This window comes from Branchiostoma floridae, chromosome 8, assembly GCF_000003815.2.
Source record: "Branchiostoma floridae strain S238N-H82 chromosome 8, Bfl_VNyyK, whole genome shotgun sequence".
In the NCBI taxonomy this organism is placed as follows: Eukaryota; Metazoa; Chordata; class Leptocardii; order Amphioxiformes; family Branchiostomatidae; genus Branchiostoma; species Branchiostoma floridae.
Window position 1 is genome coordinate 2,880,681 of NC_049986.1, and position 26,316 is coordinate 2,906,996.

A 26,316-nucleotide genomic window follows, 5' to 3' on the forward strand; every position below is an offset into this window, starting at 1 on the left:
ACGCTTAATTTTGTACGGATATATGGTTCTTAAAAATGGTAACATAATGTTGACTACTGTCACAGATGTTTTTTGTTCAATTTTTTCCAACAGACATTTTCAGTCATTAATGTACCTTGGGGAGCCATATACGATTGAGGAATGCACACACACAAGTTGCTGAGTTGAAACCACCTTTGTTGTTGTACACACAAGCTTGTTGACATTACCTGTGCCACCCCCGTCACGGATATGGGCACACCCGCTAGGGTATAAACTGTGGGGCTGTCAATGCTCAAAGTCAGCGTGTTCAGGGGGATCCTGGGTCGTGAGAACATATCACCAATAATATAGTACAGGTCAACTGGCAATCATGGCAAGTGTACACGTCATGTAAGTAGTTAACAACATTTAGGCCACACCAAATTTATTTGTTGTTTCTCGGATTTCTAAGAAAAAAATTGGACCGACAGGTTGAAAAATTTAAAAAAAATGTCTGGGGTGAAGATATGGTTTAAATAAAACAACAAAAACAGCCTGACGAGTTAAATGGCACATTTTATACAATAAATCCATTCCTTTGATTTCTTACTGATGTACTGAATAAAAGGCATTGTTTTCAACTGAAATTATGTGTATGTGGCTCTGAATAGTAATTAATATTTACAGGTTTGTGATAGCAAAACTTGTATTATTTTTTCTCGGGGCTTAATTTTTTTGGAAAGGAAAAGTAATGGACAGGCGAATCCAAGAAGTTAGAAATAGAATTAGTCTGGCCTTAGGCCACACCAATCTAATTTCTTGGTTCACGGATTTTTTCATAAAAAATATGGAGTGAGAGGACGAAATAAAAGTAAAAATTGTAAAATGGTTGGGGTAAAGGTAACGACTAATCCAAAACATAAAGAAAAAAAGTTTTCAGCTTGAAAAAAGTACAAAAACACTATTTTTGTACAGTAACAGCACCTGTACCCACACTTTAAGGAGCTTATAATATAAAGGCCAATTTGCTACACCAGAAAGTTGGTGAATGGTTTCATTAATGGTGAAAATTTGCTGAGTGGTAATTTTTATTTTTATTTTTTTTCCCAAAAAATAGGAGCGAGCGAATCCGTGAACCAAGAAATTAAATCGGTGTGGCCTTATAATCATTATCAGGATCAACAAATACATCAATTACTATACAATAACATTAGCAACAGACATATACATGTGTACATTGATTATAGTAAATTTATACTTGTTCATGTATCAAATGACTTAAAATGTAAAAAAATATGATTTGAACATAGCAGATCATTTCTCACAGATTAATGAACCACAGTCTGAAAATTTTATTGAAATATCATGAGCTATTCTGATCATGTTCTATTAACTCAGTAACCGATATGATTCAATATTACTCTTTTCAAAAGCACAAATGATTCATGTATCTCACGTCATATCACAATCCTGACAAAAGCTGTCTGTGAAAGCACCGTGCAGGCTTGGACAAGTGAACTAGCCCTATTGTCCAGGGCAGTTCATGTACTGATCGGACAAGTAAGATTTTTCCATAGACGATGATACTATTGATTGATATTTTGTTACTTTTTGTCATTACATCAAGCAATACTGTAAATGCATTTAAGTTCGCGGGGATTTAATTTCGCGGTAGCGGTAAAATGGACTTTTCGCGGTGGATTTAATTTCGCGGTAGCACCATGCACTGCAGTCTCTTACTGTTATGGAAAAATGTTCGCGGTGGTTTTAAATTCGCGGTGAAGCGGCCGCCGCGAAAACCGCGAACATTAATCCACCGCGAACATTTCTGCATTTACAGTACTCAACAGAGAAAAATAGAGGCAATAGTAAAAATTCCATTGCTGGAACTTGAAAGTGAAAATGCATATAAAAGTAACAAGTGAAAAATTGTTTTGGGCAAGTAAATTTTGAATTTTAGAAAACTTGTCTAACCCTGCCGTTACAAACATTTTATATTCATTCATATAGTTTGTAAAGTTTAGATCCAACAAGAGCGATTGTGTGAATACACCTAGCCTTACCTCTGCAGCTGCTGGATGCATGGGATGACAAACACTCGGCCTCCAGCCACCATGAGGGGACGGGCGTGGCAACATCCTGGGGTAAACAACAACAACAACAATCAGTCAGCAATGTCAGATAGTTGTAATTTTTGGCACTCTATAATGATTACCACATATACATTACAGAAGTTAGCTGTTGTTCGTCCTTCGAGTCGACTTAACTGTGCTGGAAGTGCCACACACTGCAAATATGAGGAAGCAAGTGCTGACCACACCCCTTTTGTTAAGGTCCTGGCTATGGACACACCCCCTTATCAAAATGACAAATACTTTCCTTTCTTGAATATCAGAGTACTAAATCTGTCTTCCTTTTATATCTATCCAGAATGATATCCTTCCTTTTGCAAAATACAACTATACTTCATAACATATGATCATAATCTATAATTTATAAGAACTAATAACAAACTAGAAAGCAATATTTTACTGAAATGTTTTCACTGTAGCCTTATGTCATTTAGCTACTTACACATAATACTATACCATAAGTCTCGCCCTATATACAGTATTCTGTGAGTAGAAAAATGAATTACCAATACAGGTTTTGCTATATTTTCTATACAGCTAATATGCTAATGTCATTGGCAGTTATAATCCCTGATTGGTTCACGTCAGTTCTAAACTCTGATTGGTTCATGACAGAAGAAGAAGACAAAGACAGAAGAAGACACTAGCAAAAACAGTATGTTTTCCCTATCCTTAAAACACAAATACTACTAACCTTTAAACTAAGGCTTTCAGAATTACAACTATACTTATAATAAAACTTTAATGTTTTTTGTTTATTAATACCTTACCAAGTATCCTACTGTCAGTACTGAAACAACAACATGCACATGTACCTACAGGCTACACACATTACAGGTATGAGAAATGCTGTGCTGCACATAATGTCCTTCTAGTGAACCATTGCCAAGACCTATAATGGTCCCTCCATGGAGAAATTGCCCTAGCCTGCGTCACAGCCTCATCAATTATACAACGCAAATTGAAAACCAGAATGAGATTACACAAGCTTACCATCATCATCTTAAGGGTACCTGCTTAAAATGTTGATGGTCATTTTAACATGAGATTGTCAAATTTTCAATGGCTTGTTTTTCCTGTAGTGTCGTCTTTTGAGTAAAATGTATAAGGCATACAAACAACACATTGACACAACTTGTCCTTCCTCTTAGCAAATATGGAGTCGTCCAACCTTAAAAATAACAAAGATTTTTACCATAACAGTTCATCCGAGTAGATGTTTTCAATATCATTAGGGTTACCATACATTGTACAGTGTGTTGTAAGACTGAAATGTCTCCAAACTTGGAAGGAAAATTTGACTGTAAACATCGGACACAGTGTACTGAACATCACGTAATGACACACCTCCAAACAGACTGCCAAACGATCAATATGGCATGACAACACTTATTTACTGCTTAACGTAGATTCCGGATATGCAAACCAAATTATACTGCAGGAGGCATGCTAATGTGAACTGCTGGCCTAAATTGCTTGCAACAAAATAAAGGCGTGGCTGATGGATTTCAAATCACGTAGCTCTCAGTTTAAGTATGGCCTGTTATGGCTGCAAAACACCATGACCTATCTAACTATAAGCACAACCAGAAATATCCAAAAATACGGAAATTTCCAGGACGTGACAACACGCTCTTACCTGACACTACTAGAGCCTCATTCGGTCCACAGACTTGGAAGAAATAGGAGTCTTCTTCTCCATTGGTTTCTGACATTTTGGCAGCAATACTGAGGCAGGCAGGCTTAATGTACTGATGTCAGCATACAGAGATGGGCCCAAATCACAGGGGATAGGGTACGTCATTGGGGTAATACCATTATGTATGCGGGGACGCTACAGCCTAGATGGCTAGTCTGGGACGTGCGTGTATAATTTCCATGTCACCCTCGCACCATTTTCTGATATTTGTTTATCTATTATTATATCTACAGCCAAATAATAATGCAGTGTTGTATTTGTTTGAGGAAATTGAGGTACATGAACAGGATCTATAATTAATGTCAACATCTGAAGTAATTTACACTTATCATAATTACAGCATTTTTTCACCTATATTTGCCAATGTTCAGTTTATCATAATTTTATCCTTAGTGAGTGTATGTCATGCTGTATCCTTACTAATAATTTATGATAACAATGAAAACCATGTTTAAAATTTGTATGTGCATTGAATCATGTATAATGTCAAATTGACGTCATAATCATATTGTGACCATTGGTTATGCAAACAAGCTTTGCACAATACAATTATCTGATCACTATTTCAGAGTACCATTATGGCATTGGGAACGGGTTTTCTGCGCGTGAAGAATTTGCGCGTGCGCGTGAAAAATCTGCGCGTGAAAAAATAAAGTTCCTGAAATATGTCCAAAAATGTGCAGCAAGGAATTCTAAGGCATAAAAATGCGAACCTATGATATAATTTCCCATCTGTTACCTGAATTTTTGGTTTGAAAAAAACTGATTTTTAGATCCCTTGGGAATAGGTTAATTTGCATATTTTGAACATTTCAAAATCAAGTAAATTGGACAGAAATACATGGAAAGATTACACATATGATGTTTTATATTGTAAAATGTAACAATTTGAGGCTTTTCTCCATTCTAGAAGCTTAATTTTATCTTTTTTGAAGCAGATTGTTTCACGCGCAAATTTAGAACTTTTTTGCGCGTGAAAAGTTAACATTTAAAAATCACTTGAAAAGCACTCAGATCGAGATTTTGTACTCTAGAATGCAACAATATGATACTTGATTCCATTTTGTGCCATCTTGTTTGAGCTTTCATGTATAAAACTGCAAAAACTTTTTGAATCCCTTGGGAATCAGCTAATTTGCATATTTTCACGCGCAGATTTTTCACGCGCAAGTTTTCACGCGCAAATTTTTCACGCGCACAAAACCCCAACCCATGGCATTTATGCTCGTTGTCGCTGGACTCCAATTGTCATATTTTTAACACATCATGTGACATGCAAACCAGTTTGATAATCTACAGTTACAAAACATGTCCCCATAAAATTGCATTGCAATTTCAATAAATCCAAATCTAAAATGTATTTGGCAATCCAAATGTATGCAAGCAGGATGCACATTTAATTTTGGGACTTTATACATTTACACTTACTTAAATTTAGTTAAAAGTCATTTTGTTATCTAAGAAGGTTCACATATCAAACCTCAATACAAGTGTTAATTGTATGAATCGTACTAATAATGTGTGCATATTGGCATTTCTATGGATGCAAATATTTATCCAGTGAGAATTTTATCTGAAGGACAGAAAGGTAAACGTAGAAAATCACTTTTACCTTGTTGTAAGTTATGAATAAAATATCTTAGGGAAAATTATTACTTGTAAATCATCACCACAAGACTTAAATGCGCTAAGACCCGTTGTCCTTACCTGAATGACCTGTAGAGCAAATAAAAACATGACTATGACTCACTACCATTGTACAAACTAACACAGGCATAGAGGTGTGGAAAAATACCAGGGACATATTTGACAGGCATCAGGGGTAGTCAAAGGGACAGGGTTAACGTTACTTTCTGCAGAAATCAACAAACCAAAACAAACAGGCCTAGAAGGCAAATTCATGAAATACTTCTTTTTGTATAATAAACTTTACAACAATTGTGGAAATGTTTATCACAAATATGAATGTGGCAGCAATTTGACCCTATGTTTTCTTCACAGCACCTTGTAGGTTAAGTGTCTTGCCTAGTTAACAAATCCAAGAAAATTATAGAGTTAAACTTAGAGCTGGTTTGCAACACATCATTGATCACAACAAAGGAAAACATCAGTACGACACGTACGACACAAACTATCAAGCTGCAGGAATTTTACATATGCAGTTTCAACCGCACGACTTACAACAATCAACAATTCCACCTTTTGGTAAATTCTATAGTTTCCCATACCAGCATATAACATGGGATGTAAAAATTCATGACACATATCCAAGCAGATGTTGGGGTGGAAAATTGTAACATTCGGGTATATGTGTGTACATATGAGAATGGCTTTAAAAAAAGTATAAGAGAGATCCAGGAACAAAAAAACAACATTATACATTTATATACTTCCAAACTGTGAATATCTGTTCAGATATTACAAAATACCTCCCCTTTCCCCAAAACCACGTCATGTCATTAATCATTGTGTCCTATGTAATACATGAAAGTCATTTTCCCTCGCCATGTAGTCTTTTTACTAGAATACGATGTTCACGCTTATTAACTTAGATCTAGTACTAGTAAGTTAGTACTAGTAGTGCAAATAAAGCAGACCAAAACCCTCAAAATAAAAAATCCTAGTAAAAGGCGTTTCTGTTACTTAGATCTAAGACAATAAAAACAAATCAAGGTTTCTTTCAGTCATTACAGTAGAAATGCATATGTGGGTTTAATAGAATCCAGGTTTATGACTGAAATAATAACCTACAGAAATAATTTCATTTCAGTAGGTCGTCATCAACAGTTATGAATAATATAGAGAACAGCGTGCTGGGCAGGAAATACTATCAAGATAAGAAATCTGCAATATTTGCAAGCAACCAAGTGTAGCCATAAAAATTTTCTGCTTCTGGTTTTCTTTCCATCCCAAAGCCAATGGGAAATACAGTACGTAGATCCACTCCAGTAAATTGGGTCACGCACTATCGGTAAGGCATTATTCATAGAGCTGGACTCACATAAACATGAAGAATAGAAGAATGCTACATTAGTACGTATTCATGGCCCTAATACGGAGCTTATGGAGCTCATATTTTCATGAAAATTTCTAGACTAGCATGGTATTGGTAGACAAAATTGTTTTGATATCTATGGACAGTACAGCATCACATTACAGTGCACCATTTGTCATTATATACTAGTACTAGTGTAGAATTGTAGTATTCCCCAAGTAGAGGTTGAGTCGCGGAGATACAGTCAATAGTAGGAGTCTGGATTTTTACCGATTCGCTCCTCTCAACACAACAGTGGTCAAGGTCTTATCTTTTCCTATTACAGTACCACCAAGACCTTACAACATTAGGACAAAGATAAATTGAATTATTATAGCTTTAGTCTGAAGGGAAATATACTGCTCCTAATCTCTAATCTTGCCTTGAGTCCTAAAGGGAAACATGCTGTTTCCTATTTCCTGATCTGTTTCTGCTAGGGGCCGAACTAAAGGCCCTTACTAGGTTATGCATCACCCAATTTGTTTCAATATATGTACATTACATATAAATGCGTATTCAGCTTCCTACCAGTTTTGTTCTAACGTTAGGTACAATAATTATGAACTGTAAAACTATCCTTTAAATTTAAAGAATTTGATACTAGACTCAGAAAATGCATTCATCATAAATACATAATCTCAGATTGAGATTGAGAGATTTATCATAAATATGTTTGGTATATATATATATACTAGGCAAAATGCTTGATTTCCTCGAAGTCGTATTGATATCCTGATTTCTCTGGCTTGCCCTGATTTGCCCTGAGGTAATGTAAACATGCAACTTGTAATGGAAATCTACTAGTACCAACACACATGACTATGTGTGTCTTTAAAATAAACATCAACATATACCTGATATAGATTTATTCTGGAGAAATATCAGGCATAGTAGACAAATATGAAAACATCTTATTGATATATATTATAAGATGCAGTTAAAACACATAACCAAGAGAAGTATAAGATGCCAAATTTACCGGTATGTGGAAAACCACACGTCCACAAATCCTACCCCCACATAAATTCGTCAAATCATAATTGTTTTGTCACGCTATATTTGTGGATACGATGTGTATACATGCGACTCATTCATTGCGCTTTCGTTGTTTATCAACGTTGCCAAAAATATAACTGGTCTCTAAAAGTCTCAAAGCTGCTATAGGTGTAGTGAGGATAACTAGAGCCCTATACCCTTAATGCTGAATCACCCCTTATTAGAGCCCTTCCCCGTCATTGACTATTGTATCTTCCCTGTGACTGCCGCACACTGTTAGGGTAGTAGCGCGTCTCTGTGACGTCAACCTGTCAACAAGCCACGTGGGCGCCGCTCTTCTAACCAATCGCTGTTTCCGTTTGGCATTATGTAAAATCTCTCTCTGATGGAAAGTTTCTCTTTATATACCCAAGAAACCCGGGTATCTTTGGCTTTTGGTATTCGGACTTCGACTGCGAACAACCGATCTCGACCTCCTTGAAGGGCGGCCGGTCGGCGGTCGGGTTTCTCGGGCTTCCGACGGGTCTTTGAGCGGCGCGACGACATGACTTGTACCTCGGGCGACAAATTGTGGTGAGCACTTAGTGTTTTGCTGTGAGCCCTTGGCGGTTCTTAATGATGTGCGGTTAGACAATCCAAATTGAGGTTTTGGGGGGTCCCTGGGATACTTAGAAACTATTTACTATTGAGGTGCTTTGTTTTGTATTGTGATGTGATTCTTGCATTGATGTGTACTGTGCATTCTCTTATGTGAGACTATTTGTAACCACCGTACAAGCGTCAGAATAAAAGGAATGTAAACGTGAACCCTCATGTTTTGGCCTTGGTTTATGGTGTGCGTGAGAGAAATATACAAGCCTGAATCCTACCACTAGATAGATTCGGTCCTTGATCTGAGTGTAGTAGAGTACTTCCCCAGTACAGGGGTTGGTTCTTAGAGTAGTGGTTCCCAGTAGCTAGGTCAAGACCAATCTATATGCCACAAATGGTTCCCTACACCGTTTATTGAACCCCATTCCTTTGTTCTTATCCGACTTGTACGGTGGTTTTTAGGTAGTGTATTGTTGTAGTTCTCCCGTCGGGGGCTTGTTACGTCCTCCGCCGCCGGTTACCCTAGGTTGCCAGGGCCCGACCCGCCCGCCCGTCCCGCCCCCCTGATCGTTCCATCTTTTGGTGGCCATCGCTAGCCCAATTTAAGTCTTTTCTCTGTCGGGAGCTCGTAGCGTTGTCCTTTATTATTTTATCTCTCGTTTCGGTTCTCGCCCTAACGATTTATCCGTCGGTAAACTCTAGTTTCCTCAGTTTTTCTAAATTACGACCCATCGATTCTAACCATGACTAAAGTGCCTGTGTGAGTCCGGCTTGTCCTCTTCCTCCCAAATTCGCATTTTCGTCCTTGTTTGTTTCAAAAGTATCTTGCCGCTTTCCACAAATGATTTCTAACGTAGTTAAGGACCTCATAACGATGTCGCTCCTAATTCGAACGGTGATTTCGTATTTTCTCATTGTTCACCGAGTGGCCAATGTCAGCCTGTCGCCACCTGAGTTCGGCCCCTCCTGCCGGCCAACTCCAATCGACGGGGCCCCGCCCTGCTACCCGGGTCTTGGGAAAAATCATCTCCGGGTCATCGGACCTTACTCCTGGTTCCTTGTCCTTCTTGATTTCCCCCTTTATAAACGTCTACTCGTTAACGTTAGACAATTTAGTTGTGTGTGAATTTAAGTTTTTCTTCGATTTTGACCAAGTCGTTAACCACCTTCTCAAGTCGACACTTAACTTGTGTTCTGTTAGAAGTTTGGTTTTTTATTTCTACTCAATCTCGTATTTTCCCCGTTCCATTTCTTAAATCTTGCCTTGTCGTGTTCTTAAATTTATTTTTGCCACAGTAAGGAATATTAATCGTCCAGTTCGATCCGTTGTAACTGCCTCCTAGCCCTTGTTTTACTTTTAGTGGGTTGTGTGCGTCCTAGTTCTGTCATGTTCTGCCGTGGGTTTTTCTTTTAAGTATACTACTGCTGCCTATTCTTGTTGTTATTTTTTAAACTGTATGCCAGTCCCGCCTGTTTTTGTCGTCCTTTGTGCAGGGGAAAGGTTTATGTGTTCGGTGTAGACTAAGCCGAATCCTTAGTTTTTGTGTGTTACACGGTAGTTGATTGTTGACAGCGTGTCCGTTTACCTTCTCCGTATATCTCGCTAAACTCTGTATGCTCTAGCAATGTTGTTATATTATAGTTTGGTTTTTAGTATAGGATATATTGATTCCTTTCTTGGGTTTCCTTGGGGTTCTTGTTTGTTCCTGTGTGTTCTGTTTCTTCTGGGTGGTTCCTTAGATTGAGAAAATCTTGCATTTTCAGTTATCCTCGTCGGTCAACTTCTTCCTGGGTTATTTAGCTGTTTCTTTATGAGCGTTTCGAAATATTTTAGTGTTGTGTTTCTCGAGTTTTTGCGTATGTTTGATTTCCAGTGATTTTGACCGTTCAAAAGTTGTGTTTTCCGGTGCCCAGTGTTGAGAACGTTGACCTGATTATGAGAACCTCCCTAAGTTCAGTTACTTATGAGTAATGACCCTACTTTTTCTCGCACGTTTTGTTTCAAAAGAGAGCCTTTGCTTGTTTCTGTTGTAATTTTGCCCGTTTCGTACCCAAGTTTGTGAGATCTAGAAAATTCGCTCCCCGTTTCCTCTCGTGGGCCGGGACCTACTTTCTTCTTTTGACTGTTGTGGTTTGAACCTGAGTTTTGGAGAAGGTGGACCCACACTGTCCCGCACTCAACTTAATATTTTCTGTTCCATCGCTGTAACTGTGATCCTAATCCCGTGCTTTTGTTGGCTGTCAAAATTCGTCTCTTTAGTTTCGCTCGTGTGCTTAAGTTATGGCTCATGTGCATCTTTGTTTTCCGAGTATTGTGACCGTCTAGGACTTTCTATTTTCGGGTTTGTGTGGCTCTTTCGCTGACTTTGTAGTGCACCCCAGTAAGCTAGGGCTGCAAATTTCTCAAAAGTTTTATTCTTCTCAAAGGTTGTTCCCAAATTGACTCTTCGCTCTGTCTTGGTACAACGTGTTGTGTTCTTGGCTCGATAGGATTTTCGTACTGTAAGTTAGGTGTTTGTGGTTTGATTTTCTAGTTTATTTTTGTGTTAACAAATTTATATCGGCCTGTTACACTGCCCCGTTTGCCAACGTAGTTTGAATTTTGGAAAATTGTTTTGCTGTGTTTTCGCGCTAACTCATGTATGACAAATTGACGTGTTAATGTTGGACACCTGCTCGGATCTATCCGTTCACGTTCTCACAGTTTGCTAATCCCTAGGCGGCGTCACTGAGTATGCCCTGTTTCACACGTTTCCAAGATATCGCCCTCTGGAATAGAGTCAATCTGTTCTTTGTTTCTTAGTGATCGTCTCATCTGCCCACTCTTCTGATCTATGACCCCTGCCATCCGGTTCATGGCCATTGATCTGTAATTTCATCTTTCCAACACCTTCTGGAAAGTTCTGTGGAATTCCATGTCTCTGTGGGGCGTCTTTTTAAACCCCTGTGTTAGTTGTTAGAGTGAATTGTCAATTTTTAATCATTTCTCGTCATGTTTAAGACTGTCTAGTTGTGTTGTTTCGTTGTTTCCTTTTTATTCTGCACGGTGTTTTTGGTTAAGTCATGCTACTCTAGTCTTTCTGGATAAAATGTCAGCACATTCGGGTAGTGCGAGTCCCTGCTAATGAATCTGTTAGTGTGTGTCTTCCTAAAATAAGTCTCTTTTAAAATCTTTGGCCATTTCTCAGTATTCGGAGGTGGTGAGAGCACCCCACAATAGACAGTCTCTTTTTTATTTTCAAAACTGCGTGTTTCTTTTTCGTGCCCGTCTGCACATTTCCCACCACGCAAGAATGCGTAAGAAATTAGAAGATGGCAACCTTGACTTTCCGATTAACTGGTTCCGGCCACGGCCGTCTCTGGACGATTAGTTGTACAGTGTGTCTGTTATTTCGACCTTGGTTCCCTGAGCTCGCCACGTGTTCGGGACACACCCTCTTTGTTCACAGTGATGAAGATACTTTCTCCACCCCCCGCTCGCCTTGCGATATTCAATCCGATGTCATTCCGCGTTCCTATGGCAACGGCACGCGAACTCTACGTGCCCTGTACGCCGTCCCATCACCTTGACCCGTCCGGTCGTCTGGGTTGCCTAGCAACAGCCTGGACCACCCCTGCTGGTATTCCCCAAATTTTTACTTTGGTTCAGAATAAGCAACAGACCGCACAAACCGCCATACATAGTATTTTTAGGACCTAAAAAACATTAAATTCACAGGTTTGGATTCCGACTCTACACCACCCGGGCGACGCAACCCGGCACGGAACGTGGACGCAGTTCAACCCCTACCGGGGACAACCATAACCCGGGACAAGTTCCCGCTCTCCCATCTCTCCCTGTCGTACAGGTACAAGCCAAACGCCGCAGGCACCCGTCCCCAGTGACCGGGGTGCCGACAGAAGACACCGAGTCAGCGGCGGCAACACCTATCCCTGGCAACCCGGTGACGTCAGCCAGCCCTGAGTTACCATCCTTTCCTGGCCCGACGTCACGCCGTCGTCTCCTGGCACGCCGGTGGTCCCTGTCCAGTCGTGATGTCATCAGATCCTGAGCACCCGGTTGTTCCTGATCCTGCCGTGATGTCGTCGTATCCTGAATTCCTGTTTCCTGATCCCGGTTTGACGCCATCAGTTCCTGCGTCGGTGCGCCCTTCTACGGAGACGACTGTCGTCCACGTCTGTCACGTCTCGCGTTTCTGCCGGCTTGCGTGTTCCTGACTTACGCGTTCGGACAATTGGTCTCACAGTGATGCTGACCTGTCGTCAGTAAGTGTGTCACGTCGGACTTTGCCAAAGTGTCACCCTTACCGTCGGCGGTACACGAAAACACCATCCAAGTTAGCAAGTGCTGTATCTCCCGTTTTGTGGCGGCGTCGGACTCTATTATGCCGCCACACCGCGTCGTCTTCATGGTGAATACCTTCAACGTCAGTCTCCCGTGCATCTGCGAGAATTCCTTGGACATTCACTATGAACTCTTAGCCAAAGACACTGTTCTATTGTAGCTGTTGTGTTTTATTTTTGTATGAGTATTGGTTATGTTTATATGCCTGTATTGTTGTTGTGACTGTGGCCGCTACCCCGTGCAATGCTTATTTTTCTTCAGGTAAACACCGGCTGGGCATCTCTTCTGTCGCCGTGTTGTGCTGGCCTCCGGTTCTGGGTTGGCTTGGTGGTCATCAATCGTGACTTACGGTGTAGTCCGTACCCTACCCCTCCCTTGCATCGTGCCATACTTTTGTAATTGATTTGATGTGTTGTTGTTTCTAGTTTAGATTTTGGATGTATGATGAAATGTTAGAGTAGAAGCCTTGGGCGTCACAAACCCACGCCCCTTTAAATATGGGTTCTTTGTCGAGGCTGGGCAAAGCAAATACATTGCAGGTCTGGGGGGCCTGTGGCGTCACTGCTTCCACGCCGGGTTAAAATATGGAAGGAGGGTCTAATTCTGCTCACCTTGTGGTTTACTAGAGCCCCTCCGCCCCAAACGGGGGTCGCCGGGTTAGCACTGGGCCTACCCGATGCGTTACCAACGTCACTCACTTTCTTATGGCCGTCCTACTCCAGCACACGTTCGATTCGGACAGTATAGTCGGCGATTCTTGTCATCACGTCACGTCTTCCGGACACTCAGCTCCGAGTCTGCACCACGCCCACCAACAGGTGTGTCTTCCCGTCCGGCTACCCACACCGTCGCCAGTGTACCGCATCACATTGTCACCCTCCGTCAATCCAGACGTGAGGAAGCCACATGAACTGCGACTGCGACGCCGACCACACCACGTCACTCCACCACGCCATACGTCACCAGGCTGTGTCAGCGACGACAGGTGCGTATACCAACCTCCGCTACGCCGTCATCACACCTGTACCGCCAACGGTCTCTCCAACTCCGTGTGCCGTCACTTTGTCATCGCGTACATCATGCTGTCGCCACGTCTCGTCAAAGCTGGGAGCGTCACCATCTTCGCTCCGCCACGCCGTCATCGGCTAGTGCCAGTCTTGAGTCTCCCGTCGATCCTGACGTTCCTACAGAGACTCTGTCATCTGCGTGTGTGAGACTGTGCTTTATCATCCGTACCTGACAGCGACAACGCCACGGCCCACCTGACGTCATCTACCTGCGTGTGCGCCACCGTGACATCTAACTCGCCGCTTCCAGTCAACATATCCAACGGACGTCCACCACCTGCCTGTTGTGTGTGTTTCCTGCCTATGGTGAACGCCAAACCCTCGTGGACTACAGGCACGTGTCAGGTCTTGACCCCCCGTGCGCACGGGTCCAGTCTTGACCTCCCTTGTGCTAACGAACGATCTGAGTAGACGGTTACGGTTTGTGAGTGACAGAGGTTTCTGCAGTTCGATGATTCTTGGCTCCTCCTTTCCCATAAAGGCCTTCCCCTGTTTCGAGTGCGCGAAGCCGGTTTACCAGGGCGGTCCCAGCAAGGTTATTAGGTTGTTAAACTAAGAGCATTTTTAGTTCCCGGGTGACAGGCAGAGGGGTGTCCCCCCCGCTCTGTATAAGTCACTTTTTAGGTGGTTAGTGGTTCAGCGGTTCCCTGTGAAGTCGCGCTTCAAGGGTCAAGTTGAACACTGCCTTGTTTAAGTTTTTATGGGTCTGAGTGGCTCGACCCCTTTCTTTTATTATTGTTCTTGTTATCAAAGTGTTGTCAAAAGTGAAACATTTCTTATGTTGTAAATATGTAGATACCTTTTCTGTTTGGTCAGTCCGGCCTCCTTTTCGCATCTTTATGGCGTTTCAAAGAAGAGGTAGGATTTAAGGTCAGAGTTCTCACACAGAGTCAGTGATAGATTGCTGAGTTCGCCTTCCTCCGTGCTCGCTCTTCCCTGGTGACTTTCTGGTGTCCCAGTCCCGTGTGCCTGAGTCTCAGGTCGGTTTAAACCATCGCCGACTTCCCATTGCACAACCTGTGGTCCTGGTCACAACACTCAATGCATTTTTGTATGTTTTATGTACCATGTATTCATGTTCTATGTCTCTTTTTATGTTCTGATGTGCCATTGGTCTCTATTTTCCTTTTCGGCTATGAAGAAAAGTTGTTAACGACACTCCAAATTCTTTCTTGATCTCTCCAAACTGCTGTATTCCGAACAACTATTCACATCGTTTTCGATCTCCTTCTGGATACCCTGAAATGCGCTTAAAAAGCCAAACAAACTTTTTTCTCCTTTTAACGACCGTCACTATGGTTTCGGTAACGTTTTTCTTTCAAAATGTTTGTGGTTTCCAACATCTGTCACCCACATTGTAAATATGTAGGTCAAGGTCATTCGCCTCCTGGCTTTAACCTTGGTCTCCGCTAGGGAGGCATTTCTGTAGTCTGTTCCAACGTAGGTAACTAGTTCCCTGTGGACTTTTTGTTCACTGTTTAGATAATAAGCTCCTATTTTCTGTTCCAACGTAGTAAACTAGGCACCTGTGGACTTTCTGTTCCCTGTTTAGTTAATAAGCTCCTATTTGTTCTAGTTAAGTTGTTTTTTTTCTTAACCTCATTAACTCGACAGTTGTACAACCAGTGGGGACCGCTCACTGCGTTTATCTTTCAACTATCCGACAATGTTCTGTATTCTACTGAGGTTCGCAGATTATGTACTTGTGTTGCTACCTGTATTGATTTCTGTACTTAGCTACTGGTCACATGACATACAGTGGGGGCCGCCCACTTTACGTACTGTTCACTCTGTTTGACTACCCCGTTGCTTTGTACAACATATACTTATATTTTTATACTAATTGTACTTATTGTTATATTATCTACTGCATTCCTTCTATTGCTGGTGTTACCTTTTATGATGCAGGGACGCATCATCGCCGTAGGGGGGGATGGTGTAGTGAGGATAACTAGAGCCCTATACCCTTAATGCTGAATCACCCCTTATTAGAGCCCTTCCCCGTCATTGACTATTGTATCTTCCCTGTGACTGCCGCACACTGTTAGGGTAGTAGCGCGTCTCTGTGACGTCAACCTGTCAACAAGCCACGTGGGCGCCGCTCTTCTAACCAATCGCTGTTTCCGTTTGGCATTATGTAAAATCTCTCTCTGATGGAAAGTTTCTCTTTATATACCCAAGAAACCCGGGTATCTTTGGCTTTTGGTATTCGGACTTCGACTGCGAACAACCGATCTCGACCTCCTTGAAGGGCGGCCGGTCGGCGGTCGGGTTTCTCGGGCTTCCGACGGGTCTTTGAGCGGCGCGACGACATGACTTGTACCTCGGGCGACAAATTGTGGTGAGCACTTAGTGTTTTGCTGTGAGCCCTTGGCGGTTCTTAATGATGTGCGGTTAGACAATCCAAATTGAGGTTTTGGGGGGTCCCTGGGATACTTAGAAACTATTTACTATTGAGGTGCTTTGTTTTGTATTGTGATGTGATTCTTGCATTGATGTGTACTGTGCATTCTCTTATGTGAGACTATTTGTAACCACCGTACAAGCGTCAGAATAAAAGGAATGTAAACGTGAACCCTCATGTTTTGGCCTTGGTTTATGGTGTGCGTGAGAGAAATATACAAGCCTGAATCCTACCACTAGATAGATTCGGTCCTTGATCTGAGTGTAGTAGAGTACTTCCCCAGTACAGGGGTTGGTTCTTAGAGTAGTGGTTCCCAGTAGCTAGGTCAAGACCAATCTATATGCCACATAATATCAGGTTCACTTCCGCTGGGAACAAGAAAATACACAACATAAGTTCCGCCCCCCTCCCCTCCCCATCCTTGCTATCAACACAGATAGTGACCAGATGCTTTTAGTTCCTACACTTTCTCTACCAACGCGGACAACTTTTACACACTTTTTCACCACTCTACAACCTTGAGTACTCACCCGACACCACCATGGCCTCGTTGGGCCCACAGGTCTCGAAAAACGGCATGGTTGTTGTGACAAAGTTTCAGCCCCAAACCCCACCTACAACTCTACAAGCGCAAACAACTAATGGCGACCGATAGGATGAACGCCTCTACGGGGGGCTCACATTCATCGGTAGATTTTGATTTTTAAAATACTAGAAATCCAAGCATAACCAACTTTCTCATTTGTGGAAGTTATGTTTATATAGATAAATTATTCATATTTTTTACTAAAAGGAAACTTGAAACATTCTTTATTGATTTATGAATCAAAGAAAAGGGGATATTTTGGAATAAAACTGACCCCCCTGGATCGGTATCTAGCGCGTCCAGATACTCTCGCATAACCTCGTCAAATATCGCGAGAGTTACAAAACCAAAATGGCGGCGATCATGAGAAAATGGACAGTCGGTTCTTCTTTCATCAGAAAAGCAGAAAAATGTCGTCGGCATTGGTTTGGATTAGCCTTTTCAACCCACGAAAACCCATTGGTATGTATTGGTATTAGGAAGAACCCAATGGAATTTTTTTTCGTGCAATGCATCGTTTGAAACAGATGATAATGTGAATGCACATGCTGCGTCGTCTGCTAGCTAACCTCAAAGACTTTGAAAGGACGTCAAACAACCTCAATCGACTATAATATGCGGTGTACATGGGGAAACAACTTTGTGTCGCGCCCTGGATTCATTGTTTATGCATTTACGAATTTTAAAAAAAAACGTAACAAATATTTACCAGTTATTTGGAATTAGTCGGCCGGTTTCAAGATCGAAGCAATTGGAGGCTGAAAAACACTTTTTAAAATAGTATAACACGTTACAACTTGTCAAATACATGTATCATAAGTTGACAATGATAAGATTATTAAAATTGGTATCGATTATTGATACAAATGCTATGATCTATGAGCCAACAGCATGCACTGTTTTATTGTACTATTGTCTGTGGACTGAAGAAGGAAATTGAAGAACTTCACCATGCAAACACAGACGGTCCAAAATTTTATGCGCCCAAAACTTACCAAGTGCTAGTACAAATAGCCGGTTTGCCATCCTATGTTGTAACTGCTGGCTCAATCCTTTTGCTTACTAACAATGTAAAGATTGTTCCAGCGGAGAAAAGGTCCGAGGATAATACTGATGTACAGTAATACTAATATAATAATCATCATAATATAACATGTTGGTACTTCCTCCAGGGTATCCCCACAGCTAGTACATCAGGACGTGATGACCACAGACAGAGGTTAATGGAACGGGGGTTGCCCAAGAAACTCCCCATCGCTGGGGTCAAGCAGGTCATTGTGGTGGCTTCTGGGAAGGGTGGGGTAGGCAAGTCAACAACTGCAGGTGAAGATGTCACCCAAAATTTTCATTGAGTATCTCAGTAATTTCTGATTACATATGTCTAGTAGAATATCATAATGATATTTTGTTTTAGCAGGAAATCAAAGTCAAGTGTTTGCTTTTCTTTTCAGTGAATCTAGCTTTGGCCATTGCAGCAAATGACAAGGTGAAGTACTAGTTTCCATAATAATTTACATGCTGGTTATTTATATTTCACATGTGATTGCTATTCTCCAGAAATTTTCTTCTCCGATATTGATTGAAATGGTAATGTTAACATAAGATTCATAATGTTCAACCATTATAAGTTTTGGTCATTTCAATATGTGTACATTTGTACTTATCGTATTGTATACACATATGAACTAGTATCTACACACTTTCCTAGTGATTTCTAATTGCATGTATTATGATTATTTTATTGAATTTTCACCAACATTTTAACATATAATGTATGATTATGAATCATCAGTGTTATATGTACTGTGGTTTGCAGGGTAAATCTGTAGGGTTATTAGATGCTGATGTCTATGGACCCTCCATTCCTCGTATGATGAACCTAGCCGGGGAGCCAGAGCTTAATAAACGTGAGCTTCCTCCTCAGATGTCTCACACTTATCATTGCTAAAGTATTGCTTATGTATGTCTGACACTTGCCTTTTCAATATTGGATTTCAATTAATATCAAAAATATGAATTGTTACATTTTGACTGTTGTCTTTTCTTCATTGCCAAGGAGGTGACTGTAACATTAATACCATACCTAACGTAATATTAGAATATAAAATTTATATACGTGTAACATGCTATTGAAATCTTTTCTTATTCTCTTCAGAAAATTTGATGAAACCACTTGTCAACTTTGGGATATCATGGTAAGTCTGAACTTAGTAACCTTATCAACTGTTCTCATGTTGAAATATTTAGATTTTATTTTCCTAGTGGGAATCGTAAAGGAAGGAATTATGCATCAATTTCTATACACATTTGAAAATATGGCCTAAAAAAGATATGAACCCATATCTTGTACGATTTACCTATCCCCAAAACAGTGGGGGTCAAGCACTGCCAAACTGACCATGCCAAAATCGGTCTGACCCTTTTGGCATTGTGGTTATTGGCGCTGGGTTTGTGAGCTGGCAGCCTGGGTTTGGCGTGGGTTCAAATCATGTGAGCAAGGAGACTCGCTTCTTACATTGGTCCCAACACTGACCCTGCAAGTAACAGGCTATGCCACACAGATGTGCCACACAGGGATATCAAACTCTTGAGATTCGTTGACAAATCTCTAAAAGAAAAGGGGGGGGGGGGGAGTAGTGTAACAGTGGGTTTCAAGCGCTGCAAACTGACCTTGTCAAACGGGCTGACCCTTTTGGCATAGTTGTTAGCAATGTTGGGTTTGTGAGCTGGCGGCTTGGGTTCGGCACAGGTTCAAATCCTGTGAGCAAGGACACTGTTTCTACTCGCTTCTAACATTGGTTCCAACACCGACCCTGCGAGTAACAGGCTAGAGATGTGCCACACAGGGATAGATTGAGCTCCGAGATTGGTTGAAGAATCTTAAAAAGAAAAGGGGGAGTAGTGTAACGGTGGGGTTCAAGCGCTTTCAAACTGACCATGCCAAACAGGTCTGACCCTTTTGGCATAGTGGTTAGCAATGTTGGATTTGTGAGCTGGCAGCCAAGGTTCAGCGCAGGTTCAAATCCTGGGAGCCAGGAGACTCTCTACTTTACTGTTACTACTGCACAAACTTGTAACATTTCCAGCATGTCCATGGGATTCCTGGTGGATGAGAAGTCCCCCCTGGTATGGAGAGGGCTGATGGTCATGTCTGCTGTACAGAAACTTCTCAGACAGGTCAGGTGGAACATTCAGGAAATGTTTTAGTTAATCTTTGAAAGACGAATTATGTAATATAGTATGTATGGACTGCATTATGAAATTGTGCCCATGGCATACGAGCGATCACAATGATGTCACAGTGACGCACTAAGAAGAAAGAAGACAAAACAGGTGGAAGACAAAAGAGTAATTTACATAGTAATCTGCTAATCTATTTATTAACTAGTAATGTAATCTTCTGAATTCCTGTTAATCACCTGTCATAGAATACCCCAGATGTAAACATAAACAGCGATCACTCATATTGCACCACCTATGTTATAGTTGGTTTCATGTTGGTGTGATCCCACCGCTGCCACCATGTTAGTTCATCAACATGGATTGCGAATTAGGGAGCGACTCGGATGCGATAGTTCATTCACAAACACAATTTGGCAGCGATGGCTAGTACATAGTGGTGGCGTTTAAGCCAGCTATAACATAAAACCAACTATAACTTTGGTGGCATTGAGCTTGTCCTAGACCTCTACACAAATGGTAATAATGTAATCAAAAGTTTAATGAGGAATTGAAATCTGAAATGACCAACTGTGCTTTTTCTTTACAGGTGTCATGGGGTCCTCTGGATTACCTGGTTGTTGACATGCCACCTGGAACAGGGGACACTCAGCTGTCCATGTCACAGAACATCCCCATCGATGGTGCATAAATTTACATGTTTTATACCGGAGCTAAATAGCCTGGGTACCCTTTGAGTAGTAGTTCACTCCTATGTTTGCTTCTGCTACCTGCAAACTGTATATTCAAATCTTTTGATGTCAGTTACTGAGCGAATTAAGAAATGGGTTCTAGAGCCCTTGTTCGATGACAAGAGACCCTCCTCCCATAAGCGGACAGACGGCGTTTCAGGTGTTACAATGCCTGTTTGTACAAGGGACCAATCAGCACCCACGTACAAAATTTGGACAATTATATAGTGTATGATAAACATTGAAGTGAACTACTATCCAAATTGTACCCAGGCTAAGAGCTGAAGCAATTGTTAAAAGTATCTGAATTTGAAAAAAAAAAATTCTCCAGCACCTGTACTTTCACATACACTGACATAAGCCTGCCTTTTACTGAAAGTTGATATTCTATTTTTTTCTGAATTTTCTTTTTGTTAAATTTCCAGGTGCTGTGATAGTGTCTACTCCCCAAGACATTGCCCTACTAGATGCCAGAAAAGGAGCAGAAATGTTTAGAAAAGTCAATGTTCCGGTAAGTACAAGTCATCATTGTCAATCATTGTTCTTCTTCTTTTGTACTGCTCAGCCCCCTTGACAGGGATTAATAGCAGTGCGCATGTTTTGTTAGTTACGGGTGATAGTGCCTTAAAACACAGGGAAAATAAAGGCAAAACACAAAAGGACATAAACAACTGATGGGTGCAAGTGACAAGACAAGTGAGTGCGGTGGGTTAGTGTTATTTACATATATACAAAGACGTGTAGGGGCGACTCAATGCAGCAGGGCCCTCCCCAGTTCAGTTTTGAACTGGGAGAGAGACCCCGCCTCCGCCACACCAGGCTCAAGTTCATTCCACTCCTGGATGGTACGAGGGAAGAACGAGAGCCTATAGAAGTTGGATTTGCTCGCGATGGCCTGCAGCTTGAAAGCGTGGTTGGTGCGGCAGGAGCATCGAGTCGCCAGGACCAGTTTGGATGCATGTGGGACAGAGATGTTGTTATGGATGATTTTGTACATGGTAATGAGTCTGGCGTTCTTCCTTCTGTATTGCAAGGACTGCCAGCCCAGTTGATTGATTAAAGCAGTGACATTGTTACATTGTTACATTTATGAACTCAAGGTAAGGCCATGTTGATTTGATTATATGGATGACATCCTCTGGGAACTAGATGATACTGCTCGTATTTATGGAAACAAATAAAATGCGTTTTACATTTTATACATTTTCTTCCTTCTTCTTGACATACCAAAAATATTTTCATATCTTGAAAAATTTATTCATAAAAATATACATGTACTATTATTTTTGTTGTCTGTTGATATGGGCCAAGTGCCTGAAATAAAGCTGATCAGAAATAATGATATGAGCTGGTATCATGTCAAATATCCAAAGAACTTCTGACATTGCTACTTGTCTCTGTTTGATACTTTGCTACAGGTCCTTGGTCTTGTACAGAACATGAGTGTATTTCAGTGTCCAAAATGTGGACACCAGACTCACATATTTGGTCAGGACGGGGCCAAGAAAGTAGCTGAAGATATGGAACTACAAGTTATAGGTGACTTTTTTCTTTTTTAAAAGTTAGTTACAAGAAGTTCTACAAGATGTAGAAATGTGTATCTTAAACCCTTTGTATATCTACAATTGATCTTTCCAAAAGACTATAGATGCAGAATGCAGTAACCGATGATGATGATGAATTGATCTTTAAATGCCTGTATGTGTAACCCTGGTTGGCAATCAGGCAGGAGCACCACCTTGTGAAGTTTGATTGAACTACAGCAACTACACAGGGGCATGCATTTGTCATTGAACTCTCTGTCTGTTTAACTTGTAATAATTTTCCAATAAAGACATATATATATGATTGTGTATTAAGTTAAGTTAAAGTTGCCCATACATCTGTAACAGATGCGTAGGAGTGGTGCCCATCTCCATTTCTGTAGCCCTTGGGCCACACATTTGTGCAAACCACTACAGCAGGGGACTAGTCTGCTGGTAGTGATGTGTGTTTAACTCCCATACGCTTCCTCATTGGTGCAGAGTGCTAAGCAGAGAAAGCAGCATGTACCATTTTTAAAAGTCTTTGATATGACTCGGCCAGGGATCAATATCGAACTCACGAACTACTGAATGCATTAGGCAGAGACTCTACCCACTCGGCCATTGCACCGGTTATATGTATATACATGTAGATAACCCTTTTTGATTGCTGTTGCAGGTGACATACCCCTCCACATCAGTATCAGAGAAACATCAGACAGTGGGCAGCCTGTCACAGTGTCCCAACCAGACAGTCCTCAGGTCAGCTAGCTGCAGACCTCATTGTTATTTGTGAACACTCAAACCTCATTTTTCTCTCTTAACTAAGTTATTACCTTCGCCAATAACGTTATGTTTTTGTCAACTTTTGTATGTATGTATGCATGTTTGTGGATCGGATGGATTGTATTGAAATTTGGTTTGTGGGTAGGTCTTGATGACACTTTTAAATCATTAGATTTTCCAAGTGGCTTGCTTTGGTACTGCAGCAGAACTTCTGGCTTTGACATGTTCTTGACATGCTATGGTCATGATATTTTTAGTTGTAGAAAGCTCTTTGGGTAAAGAGTAAGTGTTGTAGGTTTGTGGCCCCTTTCGGCTTTTTGGAAGCTGCAGGTTTGATTTCAATTTTAGACTTTTTTTGCTGAGCTTTATGAAAAGCAGAATGTTTAAAGTAGGTTGTGTGTTAGACAGCCTCCACACAATTAAGAAGGAATAGGTGTTGTGCATATGTTTCTTAAAACTCTGTATCTGATGCAAATGTGTGTGTTTTTTTCCTTTTCAGGCACAAGCTTACAGAGCACTAGCAAAAGAAGTTGTAGCAAGGCTACCATCATATGAGGACCCCCTTCCAGAAAGAGGACAATGAAACTCTATACTTGTATATTATTTAGAAATCCCATCTGTGATATGGACATAATATGTCTTGCCATACATACATTTTAGAAAAGATGCTTAATTGAAATTATCTATTATCATTATGATGATCTATTATCATTTGTGGGAATATAATTACATTGTACATATAATAGCAATCCCATGTTAGTATGAATTTCCTGTTTCTTTATTTGTTTTGTATTAAAGTGCTCTATTGGAAATCTATTAAAATTAAAGGGACTACCCGTACTCTTACTGCACTTGCGTCAAGCTTGCGTTATTGTGGGGTTCGTTCACTGTTCACTGTCACTGTTTTGTTATTTTTTTTTTATAATTTAGATATTGCATAATACATAAAAGTATGACTTAAAAGACAACAAAATACAGAGAAAGTAAGAAAATTTGTTCTTTATCTCTGAAATTCGTTGAGTATCTTTCGAACCACACAGTGACGCAAGCTTGATGCAATTACAAGTGCATTGAGAGTGTAATTTTAAGATGCCGAAATAAATAAACAGACAAGAGTTTTGGTCTTGCATAATACTGTCGTTGTTAAACGGTCGTTAACCCCAGTGTATAATTAATTAGCATATGACAATGAAAGGCTTACAAGCAAAAAAAATTCTTAATGTTTATAATGGTCTTCATTATTTTCAAGCTTTGAGTACCCTACATTTAGACACAAAGAACGACCTCACAGGTAACAATACCAAAATATGTCAAACTTACCTGTAAATAATAATTGTCAAAAATGTTTGGTCTACTACAGTAAGTGACAAAGAGCACATGGTAGCACTGGTAGTTATTCAATTTGCCAAACAAGCAGTTGGCTACAATCCAATGTAAATGCTCACACACAGTACAAACAGTGTTAGACTAATCCAGTTGCGGGGCAATGCGGTTACTATGCACAGCTTTGTGAGACGATGATTTGTTATGGGTCGGGGGTAATCACTTAAAGATTTAACTTTGTTAGGGGGCTGTTCACTTGGTGTTGGTACTGATGCGAACTGAAGATCTAGCTTGACTACTTGTGTCCGACTTGCTACTCTTGTTAAAACGTTGTTGTACGATTTGTATCAATTTAGAACTGTAAACGTATTTTTTTATCGTCCAATCCCATGGTTGTAGTTAATATGTTGCTTTACGGTCCCCTGTAAAGCGTTACAATGAAAAGGTGCGTTTTGACGGTAGGCATGTTTGTCAGATTGTCGTGGCAACACTTGGCTGTGACGCTACGTTTTACTTAAGGTATTACCAAGCTCCGTCTTTGAGTGATAAGCTCACAGAAAGTTGTAAGCACCGCCTAGTGCTCCAACGGCTTGAGGGAATTTGTGGTAGTTTTAAGTTGCTCCAAGTTCAAAGCCGTCGTCAACGTCAAAGGACCGTTACGAGCTTTTGTCCAACGGGGAGGTTCGGTTGGTCCGATGTATACGCGCTCCGACCGTTACATGTACAGTTACATGTTCATATTTGTGACCTGAGACATTCAGTTGGAATAGTTTATGTGACTCCATCTTATGACTTTCAAGGACCGTTGCGAGCTTTTGTTTAACGGAGAGTTAACGGAGGTTTGGTTGGTCCTATGTTTACGCGCTTCGGCCGTTTAATACATGTACAGTTGTTTGTGATCTGAGACATTTCCTCAACTGCTGGCAGTTGGAACTGTTTATGTGACTCCATCGCGTTACAACTATGGGTTGCCTTGCTGCCTGTCTATGGCCGCTGGTAACTGGAGACAGCAGACGTTCCCAGCAGGACGGCCGGGTCTCTACCGTCCTCCTCCTGGTTAACATCGTGGCGTTTGCGGCGGTGTTGTCGACGTCCAGTGCTCTAGCGCCCGACGGGACGGTGTTCCCGGTGACGACTCAGACCGTGAGGATCGTGCTGATTCTGTGTGTGGGGCCGGGACTGATCGCCATGATGTCGTTCTTCTGTTGCTATAAAAACTACAGGTGAGTCGGACGAGGTCAAATTTGACCTACTTACTATCATCGAAAAACTAAACAACACCTAAACAGCAACAAAATTGATTGGGACTTACCCCCAATTTTCAGCCGACTCCGTCAGTAACTTCCAATCAATTTTGGTGTTCGTTAGGTAAGATTTAGTTTATCCATTATGTCAATTACCAACACAGATGAACTTTCATGCTAAGATTTGACCTACTTACTTTTTTATTTTAGTTATTTAAGTACAGAAAGTTGAACCATATATAAATACCGTGCCGGAGAGAGGGAGAAGGCAAAATAGGCTTATACAAGCCCTCCTCCTAACAAATACTAAACACAATACGAATGAAATAATTGAAACAGGAACACTGATAGAAACCATAGATAAGTAACACTTAAATGGTTAACGACAAGGAAATATCGTGACATAAATAGCTATCTAATACGATACGATAACAAATCAAAGATACATAGCAAATTATTAGAAAAAAAACAAGGAAATGTATACGTAGCAATTAAAGTACCTGGATAAAAGTATGTTAAATTTTGTTGAATATGTTGCCTTTACTTAGGAGCTAGGAGATGAGAGAAAGTGGTTTTTGATATTTCGCAAAAAAACGTATCATGGATGTAATGCCAAGACCATTCGTGTGCAGAAACAACAACTCTAAAGACGTGTCGTTTTTAGTGTAAAGGTGGACTCTCATTGCACTTGGGGCACCGGTGCGGCACTGTGGG

At 40.9% G+C, this 26,316-nt stretch overlaps 3 protein-coding genes across 4 annotated transcripts in view; 2 read left to right on the top strand and 1 right to left on the bottom strand.

The window, feature by feature from the left end:
• Positions 1-3,870, bottom strand: part of LOC118420477 (flotillin-1-like) — a 17,923-nt gene extending 14,053 nt beyond the window's left edge. The window contains 3 exon segments of the mRNA XM_035827301.1: positions 210-300; positions 2,025-2,100; positions 3,733-3,870. Coding sequence (XP_035683194.1) covers positions 210-300; positions 2,025-2,100; positions 3,733-3,808 — 243 coding nt within the window. The 5' untranslated portion in view covers positions 3,809-3,870.
• On the top strand, positions 3,752-23,878 carry LOC118420502 (iron-sulfur protein NUBPL-like). Of its 2 annotated transcripts, none has more exons than XM_035827335.1 (11): positions 3,752-3,888; positions 17,988-18,138; positions 18,267-18,301; positions 18,632-18,722; positions 18,971-19,010; positions 19,902-19,992; positions 20,585-20,678; positions 21,152-21,237; positions 22,145-22,265; positions 22,929-23,011; positions 23,535-23,876. In XM_035827335.1, exons 2-11 carry the CDS (start codon positions 18,039-18,041, stop codon positions 23,616-23,618), a joined length of 825 nt encoding a protein of 274 aa, XP_035683228.1. In that variant the 5' UTR covers positions 3,752-3,888; positions 17,988-18,038; the 3' UTR covers positions 23,619-23,876. The 2 variants fall into 2 exon arrangements, with proteins under 2 accessions (XP_035683228.1, XP_035683227.1); XM_035827334.1 differs by lacking the exon at positions 3,752-3,888 and adding an exon at positions 16,809-17,277 and having other exon boundaries at positions 23,535-23,878.
• Positions 23,879-24,755: 877 nt separating this feature from the next.
• Positions 24,756-26,316, top strand: part of LOC118420442 — a 7,422-nt gene continuing 5,861 nt past the window's right edge. The window contains exon 1 of the mRNA XM_035827239.1: positions 24,756-25,581. Coding sequence (XP_035683132.1) covers positions 25,322-25,581 — 260 coding nt within the window. The 5' untranslated portion in view covers positions 24,756-25,321. The remainder of the gene's footprint in view (positions 25,582-26,316) is intronic.